This window comes from Gavia stellata, chromosome 2 (assembly GCF_030936135.1).
Source record: "Gavia stellata isolate bGavSte3 chromosome 2, bGavSte3.hap2, whole genome shotgun sequence".
NCBI classification, from domain to species: Eukaryota; Metazoa; Chordata; class Aves; order Gaviiformes; family Gaviidae; genus Gavia; species Gavia stellata.
This window is the reverse complement of record NC_082595.1, coordinates 32,843,881-32,866,381: the sequence shown is the minus strand read 5'-3', so window position 1 is coordinate 32,866,381 and position 22,501 is coordinate 32,843,881. Positions and strand designations below refer to the sequence as shown.

At 37.9% G+C, this 22,501-nt stretch overlaps 1 protein-coding gene across 1 annotated transcript in view; it reads right to left on the bottom strand.

Annotated features, from left to right (window-relative positions):
• The window catches only part of WDR27 (WD repeat domain 27), an 85,400-nt gene that overhangs the window by 802 nt on the left and 62,097 nt on the right, over positions 1-22,501 (bottom strand). The window contains exons 22-23 of the mRNA XM_059827963.1: positions 21,933-22,035; positions 6,950-7,048 (exon numbers count right to left, since the gene is read on the bottom strand). Coding sequence (XP_059683946.1) covers positions 6,950-7,048; positions 21,933-22,035 — 202 coding nt within the window. The remainder of the gene's footprint in view (positions 1-6,949; positions 7,049-21,932; positions 22,036-22,501) is intronic.

Here is a 22,501-nt window from a genome sequence, read left to right as displayed (position 1 = left end):
CACAAATATGCTTACATTCCTAGTCTCAGTGTCTAGCTTTCTGAGGCTTCAGTAAACAAATTCTAGCCTTTATAGATTTGGATGTTTTTATTATCTCAGACAGTACAAAAAGATCTCTGTCCATTGGCTGCTACTGAGTTGCCAGATTTTAATCTAAGTAAAAGTGAGCTCTCTGCCCTGAAAATAAATGTCCCGATGGTTTTCCTCAGACCTCCTTCTCAAGCCTTTTCATTGCTGCTTCCTCGCTGCTTTCTTGTTCATTATTAGAGCACTCACACTCCCAGATACACACCCTCTGAATTTTTTCTGACATGACTACAGCTTCCCCTCAGATGTCCAAGCTACCTTACTTTGCGTCTTCCACTTCTACTTCTTTCATGAGTCGAAAGGTTGTTCCATCCAAGGGCCATACATAAGACAAAGGATTCTACCAAATAATTTTTCAACAAATGCCTATAGAAAACTTTTTAAAAAACCTGATTTTTGAAAGTTACTCTAGTCTTCCAGCAGAATTCAAAACTTTAAAATACATTTCAGAAAAGCAAAAGAAAAACTAAAATTTTTATAATTTGATGGCATTTTCTAGCCTTTGAATTTGATGTCCTGGAATGGAAGATAACAACAGCTGACAGCTGGCTGCTTATTCCTCTCAGAGATAAAAATATAGGAGAAAGAAAAACAAAAATTACCAAATTCCGTTTACATTTAGTTTTGATGCGTTTGTGGATTGTGAGAGGGAGTAATTGGGATTGACTGGGCCAAAGAGTAGGGTCAAAAGAACCATGTGAAAGAGCTTTCCTGACTTCAGTGAGATCATACTAGAGGTCAAGCTGGTCACAGGTTTTAAATCCACATGATTTAGTCTGTGACAAGATAGTCCTGAGTCCTAAGGAAAAATATCATACTGGAAAAAATGTGCCCTACATACGAATGAGACGAAACTAATTCAATACTAAAGCCAAAACTCAGCAAATTAAAGTCTGAAAAAGAATTTTCCATATCACTACAAAAGCTACCTCCATTATGGAAAATTTTATGATTAAGTGAACCATTAATGGTGAACCAAAATCGCAAAAGAATGGAGTTTTCATACAAGTTGTTCTAAAGTGAAATGTCCAGATGTGACCACCAGGAAAAGTATACTTTGTTAGTAGCTAGTAAAAGACGATAACTCATATTTCCAGACACATCCAAAACCACCTGTAGCCAATTCTGACTAAAGTGGTGGTTTTAGTGCTAAATTGTATTACTATCTGAGAGACTGACAAGGAAATGTCCTTACTGGGAACATTAAATATGTCTCCTTTCAAGCAGGTCAGCAGAAAATCAATATTAAATTTTTAGTGCCTTCCATGCAAATCTATCCGTGAATGAGATTTCCAGATCTCTACTATTCATTTAACTTTCTCCAGCTGCCAAGTAATGCATTTATTGTCAGTTATTATCTAACCTAAACATGCCACAATATAATAATACTTGAAACTGATGTTATTTGAAATAGTTGTGCTTCTAAACATAAAATCAGACTTACAAATTAATGCAAAAAATATATATTCTATTGAGTAACAATTTGAATTAATACCTTTCACACATGTAAATTAGACATTTTACTGATAAACAGGCCACAAGTTGAACTTATACGGTAATCAAAAGATGTTAATGTTTTCTGCATGGCAATTTTAAAATGCCATGTCTTCAGCCGAAGCATGTGCACTATCACAAAATCAGAGAATAAATCTTATCATCCAACCTACTCAAAATCTTATCATCCAACCTACTCAAAGTAAGGTCAGCACTAAACTCAGACCAGGTTGCTGAGGTCTTTTTCCATTATAGTCTAGTTTTGGTTTGTGGGGTTTTTTTCTCTTGAAGTTATTTTTCCGTATATCAGTTGAGTGATCACATCAAACTTCATATATTAATTTCCTTTAAATCTATAGACAAAGAGAATGGAACAGATTTACCATATTTCATCCCACGCAAATTATATTTTTGATTATTTTTCATCAAATGCCCTACACTGACTTATTGAACATGTATTTAAATATCTGTGTATTTCAGACAGGTAGCCTACTGAGGACTTCAAGAAATCATCTCGTCCAACCGTCTACTCAAAATAAGGTCAATGCTGAACTCAGCTCAGGTTGCTCAGGGCTTGTTCTATTAAAGTGTATTTTGGGGTGGGGTTTTTTTCCCTGTCTCGAAGCTACCTCTTAGTATATCAGCAGGGTGGTAGCAATGCATACTGATTTCAAAGTCATTATTCTGTCATGAAAAAATAACTTCCAGCACGGTATATTGGCTCAGAGCTTGGAGCTTCTTTTCTTATTCTCTGCTTTTTCTTTTTTTTTTAAGCAACTACCGATGCAGACAATAATATGCTAGAGTGCACTTGGGTGGTTTTTCCACACAGTATTGACCCAGGCTGTACAAAGATGAAAACAACACTCAACTACACAAAACCCACCAAAAACAAGCAGATGACAATAGTGGCCCCATTTGCTTTTATCCTGTTTCAAAAACATTTTGTAGAATCATAGAATCATTTAGTTTGGAAAAGACCTTTAAGATCATCAAGTCCAACCATAAACCTAACCCTGCTAAGTCCACCACTAAACCATATCCTTAAGCGCCTCATCCACACATCTTTTAAAGACCTCCAGAGATGGTGACTCCACCACCTCCCTGGGCAGCGTGTTCCAATGTCTGACAACCCTTTCAGTGAAGAAGTTTCTCCTAATATCTAATCTAAACCTCCCCTGGCGCAACTTGCGGCCATTTCCTCTTGTTCTATCACTTGTCACTTAGAAGAAGAGACCAGCACCCACTTCTCTGCAACCCCTTTTCAGGTAATTGTAGAGAGCAATGAGGTCTCCCCTCAGCCTCCTTTTCTCCAGGCTAAACAACCCCAGTTCCCTCAGCCGCTCCTCATAAGACTTGTGCTCCAGACCCTTCACCAGCTTCATCACCTTTCTTTGGACGCATTCCAGCACCTCAATGCCTTTGTTGTAGTGAGGGGCCCAAAACTGAACACAGGATTCAAGATGCAGCCTCACCAGTGCCGAGTACAGGGGCACGATCACCTCCCTACTCCTGCTGGCCACACTGTTTCTGATACAGGCCAGGATGCCATTGGCCTTCTTGGCCACCTGGGCACACTGCTGGCTCATCTTCAGCCAGCTGTCAATCAACACCCCCAGGTCCTTTTCTGCCAGGCAGCTTTCCAGCTACTCGTCCCCAGGCCTCTAGCATTGCATGGGGTTGTTGTGACCCCAAGCGTAGGACCCGGCACTTAGTGTTGTTGAATCTCATACAGTTGGCCTCAGCCCATGGATCCAGGCTGTCCAGATCCTTCTGAAGAGCCTTCCTACCCTCAAGCAGGTCAACACTCCCTCCCAACTTGGTGTCATCTGCAAACTTACTGAGGTTGCACTCAATCCCCTCATCCAGATCATTGATGAAGATATTAAACAGAACTGGCCCTGATACTGAGCCCTGGGGAACACCACTTGTGAATGGCGGCCAACTGGTTTTAACTCCATTCACCACAACCCTTTGGGCCCAGCCATCTAGCCGGTTTTTTACCCAGCAAAGAGTGCACCCATCCAAGCCATGAGCAGCCAGTTTCTCCAGGAGAATGCTGTGGGAAACAGTGTCAAAGGCTCCATAGTCTCCCCGGAACCGAGGTCAGGCTGACAGGCCTTTTGTTCCTCGGATCCTCCTTCTGGCCCTTCTTGTAGATGGGTGTCACATTGGCTAACCTCCAGTCCACTGGGACCTCCCCAGTTAGCCAGGACTGCTGGTAGATGATGGAAAGTGGCTTGGTGAGCACTTCCGCCAGCTCCCTCAGTACCCTTGGGTGGATCCCATCCGGTCCCATAGACTTGTGGGTGTTTAAGTGGTGTAGGAGGTTGCTAACCATTTCCCCTTAGACTGTGGGGGCTTCATTCTGCTCCTCATCCCTATCTTCCAGCTCAGGGGGATGGGTACCTAGAGAACTACTGGTCTTACCATTAAAGACTGAGGCAAAGAAGGCATTAAGTACCTCAGCCTTTTCCTCATCCTTTGTCACCATGTTTCCCCCTGCATCCATTAAGGGATGGAGATTCTCCTTAGCCCTCCTTTTGTCACTAATATAGAAACATTTTTTGTTGTCTTTTACGGCCGTCACCAGGTTAAGTTCTAGTTTCAAAGAGAGATGATTTATTGTTCTCGTATTTGGAAGATAAGACTCCTACCTTATTTTTAACTTCGATTGACTCAAATTTGTTATAGTTATTATAGTTAAATGCTGTAATATCCCTTAATGTATATTCCCTAAAATAGATGGAAATTAAATGAATATTTTTGGTAAGACAAACATTTTTCCCTACATAAACTTTGAACAATGAGTGAAAACCAGGAAATGACAATGAGAAGCTAAAACTGAGAAATCATTTTGAAAATATATCTAAGAGAAATGCAAACCTTCTATCTTATTCCCCTTCTCCAGCTTTCATAGCAACCATTTTATAAATCATTCCAGAGTACCACATGATGAAAGCAACAATGCCCCCCACCCCCATCAGTAAAAAAATCACTATTATACCCATCCAGGGTTTTTCCCTCTTTTCTGGAAGAACATGTATGCAAGTGAGAGTTATAATAATGGTTGGAACAAACTACCTCATGGACAGGTGCTGGGCAAGCAACCATTGAACGGGAGTGCTGCCAGTACACCTCACTTTTGGCTGGATCTTTCCACAGCAGAAAGCTTTGCCATAATGTTCAAATTTCACTCATCAGCCACTTCCCTTTTTTCACCCCTCAGTTCTTCCCCTGCCAGTGTTTCCCTTTGAATGCAATGGGGCTTTGTGTAGAGGTTATTCAGAACCCAATATAATTCTTAACTGTAGTCATTCAAACTTTGGATGAAACAAGAATAGTGTCAATTTTAAATCCCTAACTAATGGTAGCGGTAGGTATAAAAATCTTCCAGTGTTGGTAACTCTGGCTGCCTAATAAAAAGTCTTTCTTTCAAGACATGGGATTATTCTTTTCTGGTTCATTTGTGGTTTTCTTCTTTTCCACTCTACAAGCTTACCGTTGCATTTCTTAGCTTCTTCTCCTAGTGCCTTTGTATGTAACTTCATTCTAAATCCTATATTAGAAAGCCCAGGTGATTTTTTTTTTTTTTGGTTCTGCAACTCCCCCCAAAATACTTGTTTAGAAAGCATTTCAGAGTGCTTATTATACAGAAAAACTTGGTTAACAGAATTTACATTTCAGCTGTAATACTTCAAAGGAGCAGTTTCTGCACATTCCTTGCATTTTAGTAAAGTGTTCCTGATAACATCAGCTTCAAAATCTTCCCCCAGAACCATATCTATGGGGAAATTTGTCAGCTGGTTCAAATCCACAGCTTTTGCTTCTCAGGAAAGACCTCTTCAAGAAAAGGGTTTCTGGTTCTTGAACTTCAGATTTAGCTCTTAACCATAATACTAAATTGACTGTGTGATGTTTTATAAAGTTCAGTATTAAAGGCTTTGTACCCCAAGGCACACTTTCAGAGTTAGACCGGTCTGGCTTGTATCCACAGCCAATGTTTATTTTATATGATTTATGGATTCTGCCCCCCAATTAACAACTGATTTGCCTGAACTTAGTTACTTCAAAGTCTTGATTCGTAGTATTATTGCAGCTGAGTCTCTAGACTTTTAACAGCTAAACCCTAATAAGACATTTTCCACCACAATTCATTCCAATAGCTGGACCACAGGTCAGGATGCTGCAAGACTACAGTCAGCTGTATTCTTCGGTATATAACATCTTTTTTGCAGAACTGTGTTCAGTGCTAAACTTGAAACTAGTCCTAATCTGGGTGCAAAATTTAATAAGCTATACCATTTGGTTGAATATAGCATTGCTGAATCCAAAGAGCAGAAATACATAATGTTCACCACAAGATAGCAATTAACAATTTCTCAGTTCAAACAACATATACAGAAGGAACAAAACTTCCAGAAATTCTAAAAGCGCATAAATGCTACCATCTTTATTTACAAATGGAAGGAGATACATAAATGTGACGATATAAAGATATTATTCTTACTCCATGAATATTTTTTAATAGTAGCAAGTACAGCCAGTGTTGAGGAGGCAGTGAAGTAAAAAGGAGCTACTGTGCACTCTTTTATAGATATAGTGACCACTGTTGTCTCTTTAAAGTAAGAAGTGAAGAAAGCAGAAAGCTTCAATGCAGTTTCAATACATGGAAACAAAGAATATAAGTCTATAGGATTCAAAACAGTATACAAAGAATTCATGTGATAAACTAGCTGTTGGGAAGCTCTGGTTTCAAGATAAACTTAGAAAACAGACTCCTGTAATGAAACTATTACATTGAAATATAATGCTGTTAACACAGCATAGTATTAATGATAAGTACAAAAATAGGAAATGTTATTTCCTAATGCCTAAATTCTTCGGAGTTCTTTTTGCCTATAGATATCTGAAAGGCTCAAAACACAACAGTGATAGTTTTTCAAAACATTGTGATAAAGCTATTTCACTATTTATTCTGACACATCACATTTAAAATAACAATGCTTTTTAAATCTTTCAGGCCTTTGAGTAATTACGGCAGGCCTGAGCCTCTTGCCATTTCCCTGTTCTTACTTATTTCTCTCTTAAATTCTCCGAATTAGGACTAGTCTACTTAGGTAATTTGAGGCGGATGTACATTTTCCCAACATTCAACAAGTACAGGTTCGCAATTGTTCCCATGTCAGAACTCTTCTTTGTAGGCAGTTTATAATTGACACAATAACCACACTGTAACTGGAAGTAGATGAACAGCCTTACAGCTGCACAGCATATTGGCAGGTAAATAGAAGAGTAATAAAAAGCAAGCTTAGAGTTAAGATTTTACATATTTTAATTACAAAGAGGAAAAAAAGCAACGACTTACCTGTGGAGATGAGGGATTAAAAGTAACACTGATGACAGATTCTGTGTGTGTCCCCAGTTTATATGAAAAAGTGCTTGAACGCATTTCATATATGTAAGCCTAAAAAACAATGAGATTATATTTTCACTTTAAAGAAATATATCACACTCTAGAAGCACTAAGTTATAATATAGGAGGACTAAGATTCAGCCTACAGAGAAGTTAGAAAATTTTCATAATAGCTAAACAGATATAAAAGTCATCAACATCTTAGAATTGATTTCTATAATTCAGGATAATTTAGCAAATGCTTAAGTTAACCCAAATGAAAAAAACCCCCAAGATTTAGAAAGAGTAATGCAATCTTTTCCCCTTAAATAACTAAACATTAGGTATATTTCAAGTAGGCAGGTAAAATATGACTGTTTTAAAATACATTTTTAAGGGTGTTCTTCAGAATTTAAACCCTTTCTTTTAAGTAGAAATAGATAGAATCTAAAACCTTGGTTTCTAAATTTGAAAACCCTTATGTTTTTTGCTACATTAAATAAATTTTTTCAGTTTCTACATAGGTCTTTGCAGTTTTTAATTGAACAGCATAGAATTCAATAACAAATCAATAATATTACCAGTGATGCAGGTATCATCAATGAGCAAAAGCACACTGCCTGCCTTTGCTTCTCAAAGGAAAAAGGGAAAAGTGCTTTCCAAGGAGTAAATTAAATTTAGTAGCAAAATAATTATATTCTTATTGGTACAGCCTTAAATAATGAAAAAGTGCCAATGCAAAACTACATTAAGAAACCAATCCAACGTTCAGTGAAAGTCATAGACATATTGATACTATGAAAACTGTTGGATTGTGACACTAAATTAGCATTATTTTACTTAAACAAAACAGAATTTTTTTTAAAGTAAATCGTCTAATATAGGTCCTCCACATAAGAAATAGTTGTGAGAGTCACATGCAGGCACATAGGATTGTTTTAGACTATGCCTTATCTAGTAAAAATAACAATTATTTGCAGGATACAGTCAGACAGCACGCATGCACAAGGCATATCAGAAAACACACATAACATATGTAGTTGGGTTGATGGTTGGACTTGATGATCTTAAAGGTCTCTTCCAACCTTAATGATTCTGTGATTCTGTGTGATTCTGTGAAAATATGCAGATTTATTTGGTACATTATCAATGAAATGTGTCTCTCAAAAGAAAGAATAAATTGTAAAGCAGGCAAAAAATAGTCAGAGATGATAATCCAAACTTTACAGTTTCAATAAAAAATTTAAATGTTCCATTGTCTTTACTAAGTTTCTGCAGTTAAAACTATGAACGTGGAATTCAGAGCACAGCCTAATATAAACTAAACCAAAATGTGCATAGGCACTATTACAACAATGTATTACTCTGTGGCTTGTCTTAAGTGTTTTGTTGATAGTACCCTAAAATGAGTTTAATCATTCAGACCCAAGGCAGCTGAGCTTCCCCTAGCAGACGGCAAACTGCGACAAGATATATGTCTCAAAAACTTGTGGACTCAACTGACAGTCTTCCCAACTTATGAAAAGATTAATGGACCAATGCAGGTCCTGTAAAACACTTAATGCCTCACTCAGAAAACAAATCTTATCAGCCAAGTCCAAAGATTCTCTAGTCCAAACCAGCACTGAAGAAACACTGGATAGTCCTCAGTGTCAAATATTCCATTCATGACCATATTCACTGAGAGGCAAACCAAGAGGCCAACTGTAAGTCTACTTAATTGCATCCAGTTTATATACCTCACATATTCTGGGTTCAGTCCAGGATATGGAATTAAAACCATCTACTGACATAAATGAAGTACCTAAAACCAGACAGAAATGTAGGTATCCATTTTTAACCTCTGGATCTTTTGTAGCATTCCACACAGATATTGCCATACTAACTGAGAAAGTAGCAGAGTCCCCAGTAATGTGATAAAATCATTGCATACTTCCTAAAAGGATACAGCAAACACTTGTTAATTGGAAATTCTGCCTTAAAAAGTAAGACCCTCCTCCCTACTTTTTAAACATCTCAGGAAACCGGTCATAAGAATGAGTATTTGATTGCTAGTAATATAAAAGCAGCAATTTTTTTTGTTTTAAAACATATGGCCATATCACAGCTACTGTGACTTATACCATTTGGGACATCACCAGTTCACAAGGAAACAGATAGGTAAGGGGAAGCCAAACGAGATAAAAGTGATATAATGACACAAAAGAAAGCATTCTGATATGTCTGTAGAAATGAAGTTCTTTTCTCTGATAGAAAGTACAAGACCATATACTAGTAAATTCAGTCTGTACACAGGACCACTCAAGTTCTTGCCGTTTCCATACAAAAATGCTGCAATTGCTGTTTGTAAATACCGCCAGTTAGTCATAAGATTCCTTTTTATTGACATAAAAATATTAAGAGGTAGTGTTGGTTATTTACTTCACATCCTAAACAGATTACAATATTGGCAAGTAATTAGGCTTAAACAGAGAAGGTTTCAGAGTTCTAACATAATAGTACCTTCAAAATTTCCCTTATTTTACAGGGCTACAACCATCCATTCTCCTTCTTCCATACTGGCTCTCCATTCTTCACTCTGATGATACTATACCATGACTCAACTGGTATCAAAATTATCCGATGCTGACACCTATGTATTATCTCAGTACCTGCAACATTGTGCTGTTTTCTTCATAGACAAGCTTTGTCACACTGTATATCACCTGGCCCTACTGTCCAGACTTCCCACAGGACTTCCTTCAGAGAACAGAGAGTACCAGCAATGACCTTTTTACTCCAGCAAGGATGAGGTGTAGAGACTGCAGTCAGGTTGTACTTCATCACCACCACCACCACAGTGCCAGAGCAGACTACAGCGGTTATGCTCACATAATTAATGGAAATCTGCAAGTCTCAAGAAAACGATAGATGAGATGCTGTAGAAGTCCATATGCCAGGGAGATGCAAAAAAGGAAAGGAGTATGCTGAGTGAGAGGAGAGCAAGAAGCATTACAAGCTGCACTACCATCTCCAGAACAGGATGTTCCTCTGCATCTAACTGACTGAAGAAGAGTATTCATGAAAACAGGGAGAAATCATTCTTACCAAACAGCCCCCCAAAATTCAGCGGATTTCTTTTCAGAATGGTTCAATAATATCACAATACTCAGCAATGTCATGGCACTTTTTAGGTGTTTGTATCATGAAAGATTCAAATCCTATTCCTCATAGCTATTGTACACATATCCATCCCCCTTGGAACTGTGGAAATGACCAAAACAGGACAAATACGTCATGTTTCTTAACACACTACAAAACTTTGTTAGATATAAGAACTTAAACAGAATAGAACTGAATCAGGAAAATACTGAAGAGAATAAAATCAACTCTAAAAATCAGGTGTTTGGTACATAGCGTAAGTCCTCTGGACTTTGCACAGCTGACACATGGGGAGCTAGTAAAATAGATTTATGAAACTCCTATTGCAAGCAATTATTTCTCTTCACAAACTAATTACTCTGCAATTGCAAGTTTTTGGAATGTCTGCATCTGTTCTTCTGCATATACTAAGACCAGTCTTTGGCAGAGAAGTGTAGGCAGCAGACATAGCAGAAAACTATGTTTTCTATCACTCACCATCTTTTCTCTTTCTGACCCCAAATTGCCTTACTGTCACTTTTCTTTTCCTCTTCAAGCCTACTCTCCTCCCTCCCTTTCATGAAAGTAGGCACAAAGTAGGCAAAGTCAAGGACAGCAAGAATCAAAAGCACAAAATGCTCTGAATCACAGATCTACAATGCCTTCGATAATTTTTGGCCAAGAATAAACATGGCTCCATGTTTTAACCAAGAGAACATATCACAGAGAGAGAGATGGTTAGTGAAGCTGAAAATTTTCCACCATAATCTAGTGGCTTACAGAACTTTGCCAAACTTATCCAATAAAAATTGATTTTCCATTTCAGGTTCTCAGTTTAATTTGGGGAGGAGCACATTCATTTTTGGCTTAATCTCTATGTCCCAATTCCTCTCTGTAAAATAGGTGTGATAATATTTCACTGTTTTTTTGAAGACACATCCAATGTTTCTTAAACCCACGTATTCTAGTAACTTACGCTTTTCCACACAGTTCCTAAATCAACCATTTGGCTCATACTTTTCCTTCAAAAAATATTATGAAACGATTGTGCAGCTTCAGAACAATCTAGCAAGTGCGTATTCAGTTGTCTAAGAAGACATGTTAGCTAATCACACTTCTCAACCTAAAAAGCATTCAAACTCTTACCTCCCATGTTTCAAGAAATGTTTCTAAGCCCTGAGCTAGAGGTTAGGCTGTGATGCAGCACTATTCTGAATGGTCACACTGTGTAACAAGATTCACTGGTTCAGAGAAAAGTATGACAAGCAAGTAGAGATGGAAGCCCACCTGTAGCTAACCACTGAAGCATTCATCAGCATGGGACAGACCTTTACTCTGATCTTTACTACAGAGACTACTTTCGTATTGAATGGCTGCTAGACAAAACACATAGAACATGTCTGGAAACACAACTTTTCCACTGTACTTCATTCCTACAATCCTATCCTAACAGAACTAGTGTTAAGCTTCTTGCTGACACTGTATTTCTAGCCATATAAATCTTAAATATTTAGGTGTGGTAGTTCAGCTTCCACAGGAAAAGTGGCAGAGTCCCTAACTACATCCCAGAATAGTTTATTATGCTGTTGCAGCTATCATCTTCTCTTCTAAGAGCAAATATTTTAAATCAGAGTAATTTAGACATGTAACACAATAAAATGTGATTAAAACAAAAACATCACCATAAAACAGCATATAAAACCAGCTTCTGTTTAAGTAACTCTAGTCACAGATATTTAAGCCAGCCAGTGATAGTCTAAATTCTGAGAATAAAAGTTATCTTCGTGCAAGGTTGAAAATAAACTTTTCAGTAAATTTCTTTTTAACTTCAATAGTAAAAAAAAAAAAAAAAGCCAAACGCCAACCCAAAGGAAATTGTATTTTAACAGAAATGACAGTCAGGTATTCATAAGAAGCAGAATAACTCCAGTATAAATATTCTCCTACTATCGTCTGCCATGATTCTAGTTTTACCACATCTCTGATGTCATTCAAATTGTTTTTCTATTCTATACTTACCAGATCTTTTAGCATATTCTTCTCTACAGAAAAAAAAAACCAGTAAGTAAATTGTAAATGATACCATAACACTAGCCAGAGAAGAAAAAAAAAAAGTTTAAAATATTAATCCAACAACAGAGGAAGAACAGATTTTCAGCAAACCAAATGTAATAAAAAAGAAAGCAAAACAGTCTAGGAAGTACTCAGCAATACCCAAAATGCATATGTGCATATAATCGGTTACAGACTTTAGCCAAAGTCAATCCCTTTTTTTTATATTAAGACCAATTTCTTGCAATAAAAAATACTGATTCAGTAGATATTGGTATTTCCTTTCCATTTCTGTCCAAGGGTCAGCCAAGAGTAAAAATCATTTACCTGTACCAACAGCTTCCAAACAAGTTTCCTGCACCCATAACCACATACTTACTTGTGTTTCCATTCACTTGAAGTTAGAAGAAAATTTGGAGTAGTCAGTTTTCATTAACCCACAGTGTGAGAGTGTATTTAGCACCTTACATGTATATACAAGCTTGTGCTTTCATCTTTAAATTTGTAGCAAGAGGCAAGGAAGAAGGGTGAAGGTCTCTCCTTGAGGGGAAGAATTTGTATCCAAATGGAAAACTACTTAATTCTACTGCATTGGTAGAGAGAGTGTGCTAAATAAATTGACTCTTTATCTGCAGAGTTTCACTATAAATTCTTTCATCTGTTTTCTTATACTCTGCCTTCAAAGCAAACTTGTCCCCATCTGTTTCCACTGCCCCCTAGTCCAATCCATGGCCATGCGCATTTGAGTCAAACTACTTACGCTCCTAGTCCCTCCTGGGAAAGGAAAGAGGGAGAAGCAAATCAGAAACAGAAACACTGAAAGCATAACAGAAAATTCCTCCTGTTATCAGCTCTTGCACAAGGAACAGAAAAGCAACACCAGTTTCAAGAAAAACCCTTTGTAACTGCTGTGACTTTAAATGGGAGCACATATTTTACAAACAGATCACAAAAAAAAAAAAAAAAGACACTGGTATCTAAGATACCTAATTTGACCTTACACAAATAGAGATTTTTTCTTCAGAAGTTTTGCATGGATAGGCTAAAGTCATCCCTTTCCTGTGACTATTTTTTCTAATATTTCAAATCAGCTTGCAGAAGATGAACATGTTAAAGCCTCTTGATAGAAAAATAAATAAATAATCTTACTTACACTTTTATGAAAGACATCTGGATTTATTAATAAGGCATTAGTCTCCATTTGCCTCCATTAATGCCATCAAACCTGATGCACACTCCCACACTACATGATATAATAGTTTGGCTTGCACTCCCCCATCCCCTGCTTACACTGGGGCACATCTTCCACTGAACTGTGTATTTTTTCTCAATTTCAAGCTGAAAAAGCACCTGAACTACTTTTACTAAAATGAAAAATAACAATCAGCCTGAAGCAGACACCCAGCATGTGAAGTTTCAGCCCCAAATTTTCTCAATTATAAGCAACTGAAAACAGAATTATAGTGGAAAGTGTTAGACTACCTTAACTATAAGTATCAGTGCCAAATCCACACATAATAGAACAGATTTCACAAGTATCCTAAGCACTGATTAACGCTCTTCAGTCCCAAGATATCTTATACACTTGCCACATGGTAGCATGGAAAGTCTATTCAAGCCCGTCACCAAAACATTGAGTGCAGTATGCCCTTTCAAGTGTCCCTTCCCCTTCTAATGCCACTTATGGAGGCTGTCTTTCTGGTAGTCACAGGAAATTGCCCACTACAGTAAGATCCCAGTTTCCGAGTTCCTTCAACATAACTACAAAAGGAGTAACAGTGAAAATCAATAATGCTTTTTATCATTAAAACAGTTAATATTATCAAGGTCAGTCATCTTTCAAGATGAAGGGGATACTTTTCAAACATATCAGTATGCTGGCAGTTATAGCTAACACAGTTTGAATTTTCCTCACTAAAAAAGATTACATAAACAGATTTAAGCCATGTCTCAGATTTGCCTCTGTAAACCATTCTTCTTAGAAGCTTCAATTTATATTTTTCCTGATTTTAGTTTCTATTTAATTAGCTAATTTCAAAGCCTTATGTATATGATTGTTTTTATTTGTCTGCCTGTGGAATTTGTGTAGCACCAAACACTGCTGTATTTAGGTTGCTTTTACTTTTATAACATACTTAGGTTTGGCAGAGTACAGAATTCTTACCTGAAGATTTTGTTCTAAGAAAATTTACCTCACCTCTCATTCATTATGAAGCTGCATATTTGGATCACCCCCACTCTGGAAATGTCTCTTTTCTGACTGCTGCTAAGACACTCTTCTCTATCAACTGTACCAATAATTGCATTCCCTGTTTGTTTATTGGTGTTGACTGTTCAACAGAAATACTGCAAGATTCAGGTGATGCAGGGGATCTTCATTCAGGTGTTTAGGCATAACAGGGAATTTCATTAGGTTTACAAAGGATTACCCCATCTTAATAAAATTGCAAGCACAATGCAATCAACTAGTAGGATTATAGGCATATGTACCAATGACACACAAAATTCAACTGCTGTCAGAGTTATAGACTAAGAGGTATACATATAGAAAACACAAACCCTGTGGGTATAATTCTATACATAGCCACTTTTAGCACCTCACTGGTGCATGCATTCCAAAATGAACCTTGGGTATTCATATCTACTTTGACTTCCTGTTTTGCCTACAGGGTATTTTCTACAAAATTATTTTTCTTTAGCAAAAACACTAATTTCTCATACTTCCATTCAGCTCTCAAAAGTATTACCAAACTTAAAGGTTGACACAGTAACACACTGCACCCTCATAAAATTCAGTTTGACAGGCCGCTAGAAAAAAGGTGTTCTGTAGTAGTTAAATAAGCTCACGTCTATAGCCAGCAGAAAATCCTCCACTAGTCTCAACTGCCAGTCTGGTTTTATGGTGGTCACGTCTGAGGTGTAGAGGCATAGATAAAGCAATAGTCTGAACTGACCAAGAAGCAAACAAGAGCAGCTCATGTGCTCATGCTCACATAATTTCACAGTTCATAAAATAATCTACCAAGGCTACGATTTTCAATCACCTTCGAATTTATTCCCAAAGAGACAGCAAAGTAACAGCACACTGTAAAGTCATGACTGTATTAATATGAAAGCAGTATTTATCTCTTCCCTCCTATGATAATAGGCCTAAAAGCCAACCACACTACCAGAGAATCCAAGAAAATGAGGTTCAAGGGTAACACAAAGTTGTGTTCTTCTTTGGAAAGGGATAGACTTTCTCCAGCAATAGCTGGCAGAGAGGTAGTCGCAGTCTCTGTTGTTCATTCTCTGCCATGAATTTCCTTCTGCCAAGCAATGTCAGTCCTGGTTTTTCCACAGTGAACATTACTAATGCTATTTTCTCCAGATGTTTTTTCTTAAAGCCTATCTTAGTTAAACAATATGGGCACATAAAATAAAACTCGAGCAATATATAACTGGGATACCAATGACACTGAAAACCAAAATACCCCAGATAGTCCCTACCACTGCTTCATATAATACATTCTGTTCTGCAAGCCCTCTGCTACAAAGTGTAGACCAAGAAAATAAATACTAGACAAGACCACTATTAGACATTTCTAAAAGTAATTTTCCAGTAAAGAAAATATCCTCCTATTTTTTCAAACCCAGTATTAAAGTGAACACTACAGCATACTCTCTTGTATCAAAGATACCTAATTTAAACATCAGTGAAACCTCCAAGACACACTCCCAAGAGATAATGACTAAACATTCTGAACTATTAGCAAGTCTTATCTCCTCCATTTACAAACATCCATACAAGAATATCTTTCTCAATCCCCTGCCTCTTCCCTCATCTGTAGTCTTTTATCTTCCATTCATTAGTACCTAAAAATTTCTAGTGAAATTCTGGTCTCAAAGGGGCAACAAACAACCACATAATTTTATCGTTCACATTTTGGGGCTCTTGGGGTATTTTTCTCTTTGCTGTTGTGGTGGGCTGACTCTGGCTAGACACCAGGTGCCCACCAAAGCCACTCTATGACTCGTCTTCCTCAGCTGGACACGGGAAAGAAAATATAACAAAAGGCTCACACATCAAAATAAGGACAGGGAGATCCCTCACCATTACCATCATGGGCAAAACAGACTCGAATTGGGGAAATTAGTTTAATTTATTATCAATCAAAATCAGAATAGGATAACGAGAAATAAAACCAAATCTTAAAAAACACCTTCCCCCCACCCCTCCCTTCTTCCCAGGCTCAACTTCACTCCTGATTTTCTCTACCTCCTCCCCCCACAGCGGCACAGGGGAATGGGGAATGGGGGTTGCAGCCAGTTCATCACACATTGTTTCTGATGCTCCTTCCTCCTCACTCTTCCCCTGCTCCGGCATGGGATCCCTCCCACAGGAGACAGTCCTCCTCGGATTTCTCCATCATGGGTCCTTCCCACGGGTTACAGTTCTTCACGAACTGCTCTGGCATGGGTCCTATCCACGGGGTGCAGTCCTTCAGGAACAGACTGCTCTAGCGTGGGTCCCCTGTGGGATCACAAGTCCTGCCAGCAAACCTGTCCAGCGTGGGCTCCTTTCTCCATGAGTCCACAGGTCCTCAGAGGAACCTGCTCCAGTGTGGGCTTCCCACAGGGTCACAGCCTCTTTCAAGCATCCACCTGCTCCTGACTGGGGTCCTCCACAGGCTGCAGGTGGATACCTGCTCCACTGTAGACCTCCAGGGACTGCAAGGATACAACCTGCCTCACCATGGTCTTCACCATGGGCTGCAGGGCAATCTCTGCTCTGGCACCTGGAGCACCTCCACCCCCTCCTTCTTCACTGACCTTGGTGTCTGCAGAGTTGTTTCTCTCACATATTCTCACCCCCCGCTTCTCCACAGTTGTTGCGCAGTTGGTTTTCCCCTTTTCTTAAATATGTTATCACAGAGGCGCTACCACTGTCACTGATTGGCTCGGCCTTGGCCAGCAGCAGGTCTGTCTTGGAGCCATCTGGCATTGGCTTTATCAGACGTAGGGGAAGCTTCTAGCAGCTTCTTACAGAAGCTACCCCTGTAGCCCCCGCACTACCAAAAGCTTGCCATGCAAACCCAATACAGCTATCTAGACAATTTTATGCAATTTTGCACCTAATGACATGCAGTTTTTAAGCTTATCACACCACAGACACACAAGGGTGGAAGTATTTCTTATAAATAAGATCAGAGTAACTGACCGCAGTGGTAACAAACTGAGATAGGCCTCATCTAAATTCTTCTTTTAAAGAGAAAAGGACAGAAGAAAGATACCATTGCTAATGTCCATATTATAAATCAGGACTGAGCCACAGAAAGACTAATATGACTAATAATATATTTATGGGAGTCAAGAAATAGATAATAAACTCCTATGGCAATGATTACATTAGGATGCAGCGCAGCGCAAGAGGAGCAGATGTACAGAACAAAACAGTGCTGGCAGCCCAACTTCCAGATGTATTTTGGTGCTTTGCTTTGGGCTATCTTATGTCTGATTCTGTGGACTGAACACCATTAGCATATATAGAGCATTCAGTCTGCTCAAGGAGTTGCTCTTCCACTTCAGCCTCACTTGAAAAGAATCGATCTGCATGATTGAAGATGACTCTGTGATACAAATCAAGGCACAGTAAATGGGGAGGACTGGGGGACATGCTTCAACAAGGGGTGTGCACACTCGTTATCCAAAGTCAAATCAGATGCTCACTCTGCATGGCAGTTCATACACTAGAGAAAATAAGGGGAAAAACTTTAAAAATTTATACTCCAAATTATAGAGCTTCTTTCACTATGGCTTCTCAAAAGCCAAAATATATGTGGCTGAGTACAGTAGATGACGAGTTTAACAGATAGCAGCATTGCATTTTGAATGCATTTATAAGTGACAAAATAAGAAATAACATTTTAAAGCTACCCATCTTGATGTAAGAATAGATAAAAATAAAACCAAGAGTTCTGTTATATAATATGTATTTTTCTTGTCCTTATTAAAGAAGTTATAAGTCTAATCCAATAGGGAAAGTCATAAAGATATTATGTGATTTGAGACAGTGAATATTACAACTAAATAAATATCTGGTAGCAAAATATTAAAGTATATTGCTCAGTAGGACTGACATTCTGTTTGCAATATCAACCTCTGTAACTATTTAAAACTAAGGTGTCAACTATAAACAAATTCTACACTTTGTGTTATGCCAGCTGCAGAATCTTGTACGTGAAAACAACTGAGTCTGCAAGCACTATCAGGTCCTGGTGTGCATCCAGCCACCACTCACTGACAGGTTTGCAGAATTCTTTGGATATGCCCCCTGACCAGTATGTTTCCAGCATCTCTTGCATAATGGGAATTTACTCTAAAACCAATTTTGCACAAAAGTTAACATTCAGGAATTAACAAGTGGTTAGTACACTGGTGTTATGTAAAAGCATCAAATTGCCTTATCCTGTCTCCTGTTACTCCCTTCAGTGTTGATGCCCTCTGGAGAAGAAGAAACAATCTTCCTACTCGCTCTAGCTTTGGTGCCTTCACAGCTGGAAGGTATAAATTTAATCCTGGATTTAGATTTTGTTTCAAAGACAATGTTGTAGGAAAAATCCTATACTTTGGTGAAAAGCGTAAATAAAATGGAAGACAACTTCACACATTACCCATGTACTTTTGTTATTGATGTAGCAACCTCTTATGCTGAAAAGCTTCTGGGTTTACATTATGGGTCAGTCAGTGTGAACTGTGAGCCCAGGCTTTGAGATTTGACATGCACACAAGAGTTTTATGTTAGCAAATTCCATTTCAGCACTAGGGTCAAAATGTGCCCCTTAATGCCTACAGTTCAAAGACAGCTAGGAAGAATGAATCTGAAAACAATTAAAAAGCCAAATCTTTATTTCTGCATTCCCTACTTCATTTCTGGAAACTTTATTCAGAGATCCCTAAGGTCTTAAAAGACAAAAATGAAGAATCTAATTAGACATGAAGTAAAACAACTAATTAGAACTACACGGAGCACAGAAGATTGGCTATTTCTATTTTAAAAAGTAGCATTTCACACTCTCCAGATATTTTTGTCCTTTTAGACTAAGATTTCTTTGGTCAAGAAATGTTTAGGTAAACAATTTTTACACACCTCAGGACAATGGAAATCTAAACCAAATTAGAGTATTTGCTCAACATACTTAATACTATTGTCTGATAGTCAGAAACCTTAAATTGCCCACTTGTAAAATAGTTAGAAATTCAAATATTATCTGTATCAGTTAAGAAAAAGTCAACCCATGTCACTTGTAACCTTAGGCTATTTAAGAAGAAGAGAAGATCTGATATTAGAAAGGTTAACTTTCCATGTTTTCTAATCACAATGAATTATGGAAAAGATAATCACAGTTCAAAACCAGGATACTGTGGGTACCTGCTTTAATCAGACTGTCAGGTCCTACACAGGTCTTGACAAAGGTTCTCTTAAAGAAGTTGGAGTAATCAGTTAGGGGAACACTTTCAACCGATGATTTACAGTATGTACAAATCTCATACTAACACACACAAAAGCAGTTCAAATAAAAGCAAGTGGCTCTTTCAGCCACACAGAAGCTCTACCTAGCTGTTCTCATATAAAATAGGTCGTCTGCTTTCTAAGTGGAGAAAAATGCAGACAGAATCTCTTTGTTTACAATAACATATTTTCGTTTTCTGATTCTATGCCCTGCAGGAATATGGTTTTGATTCTGCTATTAATCAATGCAGCCAACATATTCCTCTCTGTCAAACACTTCAGATATTGTGAAATATAAAAGGCAGTTTAAGATTAATGTCTCTCAATTATATTCTAATTCTGCTTCTTTTGGCTTTAAAATCAATCGTGTTTGTTAACCACAGGGTGCAAGCATTGCACTTGATAAGCTAAACTCCAAGATGATTGAAGATGCAGTTGCTGGTCAGTGGAAAGTTACATAACTTATTTCCAGAATGCATTATTTCGAGGTAACACTGTGTCCACACTGCTGAATTTTTATGCAGCTTTTTGAATTCCAATGGACATTCACTCATAGAATACAATCTGCAAAAGCATGTGGCTTCTTGATACTCTTAAAACTGTTCCAGTTGCACATCAGTCCATCTGTCAGGACGTTATTAACTTAACAATATGAATGGACTATTCAGTGCCACGTTCAATTTTCTTTTTCAAAAGGAAACACAAAAGTATATCCAGTCTCAACATCCCAAAGAGAAGCCTCCTAAAAATGCTCCAAAACTGTATTTTGTCCTAACAGTACAGTTGTAGCAAGAGTCTGAAACTTGACTCAGTCTTCCTGAGGGGACACAAGGAGAACAATGAAAGTTCTCTACAGACATACGATGCAAATTATGCAAAATTCCAACCTAGGACCCACACTAAAAAGTATTGACTGGCCCTGTGCCCCCCAAGGGACCACATGCCAACTGGAGCAGGATGCAGTCCAGCTGTTCAGCTTCCTATGACAAGCAACCATGTGCCAAGAATTTGGAGTAAGGGCAAAATCATGCTCTATGTCTTTCTTTTCTTGTATCAGCAGTAATTCCAAACAATAGCCTTAATGCAAAAGAGAAGTTGAAAGGTCCTGTAATGGCACCTCTTTTTATACTATTCAAAATCAAACTTAATTAGTAATCTCGACTAAATTTATTTATATCATATACCTCATGAGTTGAGATCAATATTAGATACATTCTGTTTCACAGACAAAGCAAAAAGCCTTTATTTTGTATTGCAAACTATATTGTGAAATGCAAATTACCAGAAACTTGAAAAATATATTTTATCATAGAAATGTCAAGAACACGTTAGCTATTGCCAAACCTCCAGCAATCTGCCAATAAAATCCCTAACCTTCACACATGATTGGAGCCAGTATTTCAAAACTAGCCACAACAGTAAATTCCTCTTGTTCTGAATTTGAAGTTGACCAGAAACACTGTGTCATAGTCCTGATGAGTCACCTAGAAAGACCTAGAAGAAAGTTAAACAGCTTTCCTACCCAGCTGCCTTTAAAGCATGCGTTTTACAATGAAACCAAACCCAGCCCAGTTTCAAAGGCCTATACTACAAGCTAGCAATCACTCACCTCTTAGCAAACACCAAGAAAAACATTGTGCCAACAATGCAGGACTTACTGAATTAACATTAGGTGCATACTCAGAAAGGTAGTAATACACTTTTACTCAGGACTCTTTGCTAAGTGTAATAATTTAAATACAGTTCACATTGAATGAGAAGAGAACCTGCCTGGGGAGGAAACACACCATGAATTATGAAAAGTTCTAATTACAGTTGAATGACTTTTCATTTTGTATTCAGCTGACTGCTTCATAAGAAACCAGTAAGGAAAGATTTATCGCCTTGTATTTGGGAGCTTAAGTAAATTAATGTGTAGTTGCTACATAGTTCCTAGTGGTCAGATGTGTACACACTACGTAAAGCTGTGCTACAGGGCACACCATTCTTCTCGTTTTTGATCGCACGTGACAATTTAGAGTCAAGCACTATGAAAACTTTTAGAAACAAGCTGTTAACAATTACTTTGAGCACTAAGATTTGGTTGTTCAGGGATTTTTCAGGCAAAATAAAGAACATACAGATCAGGAATCATACATAACTGCTACATATAAATGAAGTTTATGAAAGTATGATAGACCTCAGTTTTGCACATTAAGCTGAACCCTAGAAACATGCATAGAAAGACTACTCTGTGTACAATATGAGGCGCTCCTATAGTTTAGGAGGAAAATAAGCAAAAACATTACTTACACATTTGTCGTCTGATCCACTGGCTATAAACCGTCCACAAGGAGATACTGCAATTCCACATGGGTAGCAGCAGCTGCTGTGCCCTTCAAAACGACGTTCACACCTTCAGAGAAATTTCAGTCTTATTAACACCAACTAAAAACTAGCTCTCTTACTGCCATTTTCAGTAAATCCTGCTGAAGTCTCATCCATTTTTCTTAGTCTACAAATTTACTAAGGTAAATCCACAAATGAAGTTTTAAATATCTTTGCAGTAGGGTTTTGACAAAACCGAAAGACATTGAAGAATATTAATGACTAAAAATAAAATGAACACACAAAACTACCCTAGGACAATACCCAAAACCATAGTTTAGCCTTGTTTAGTTTACAAAGATAGAAAAATCATTAGTATTTAGAAATTAGGATCTGTGATGCCTACCATTAACCTACCCCTAGTTAGCCATCTCAGCAGGGAAAGCCAAACTCCCCTGCATTAAAGGGAGGGTGTTGTGAAAGCTAGTCTGCTCTGTGAAGCTTTAGAAATCTCCCTCAAGTAATTTATATCGAATGAAGATCCAGTATGTGGC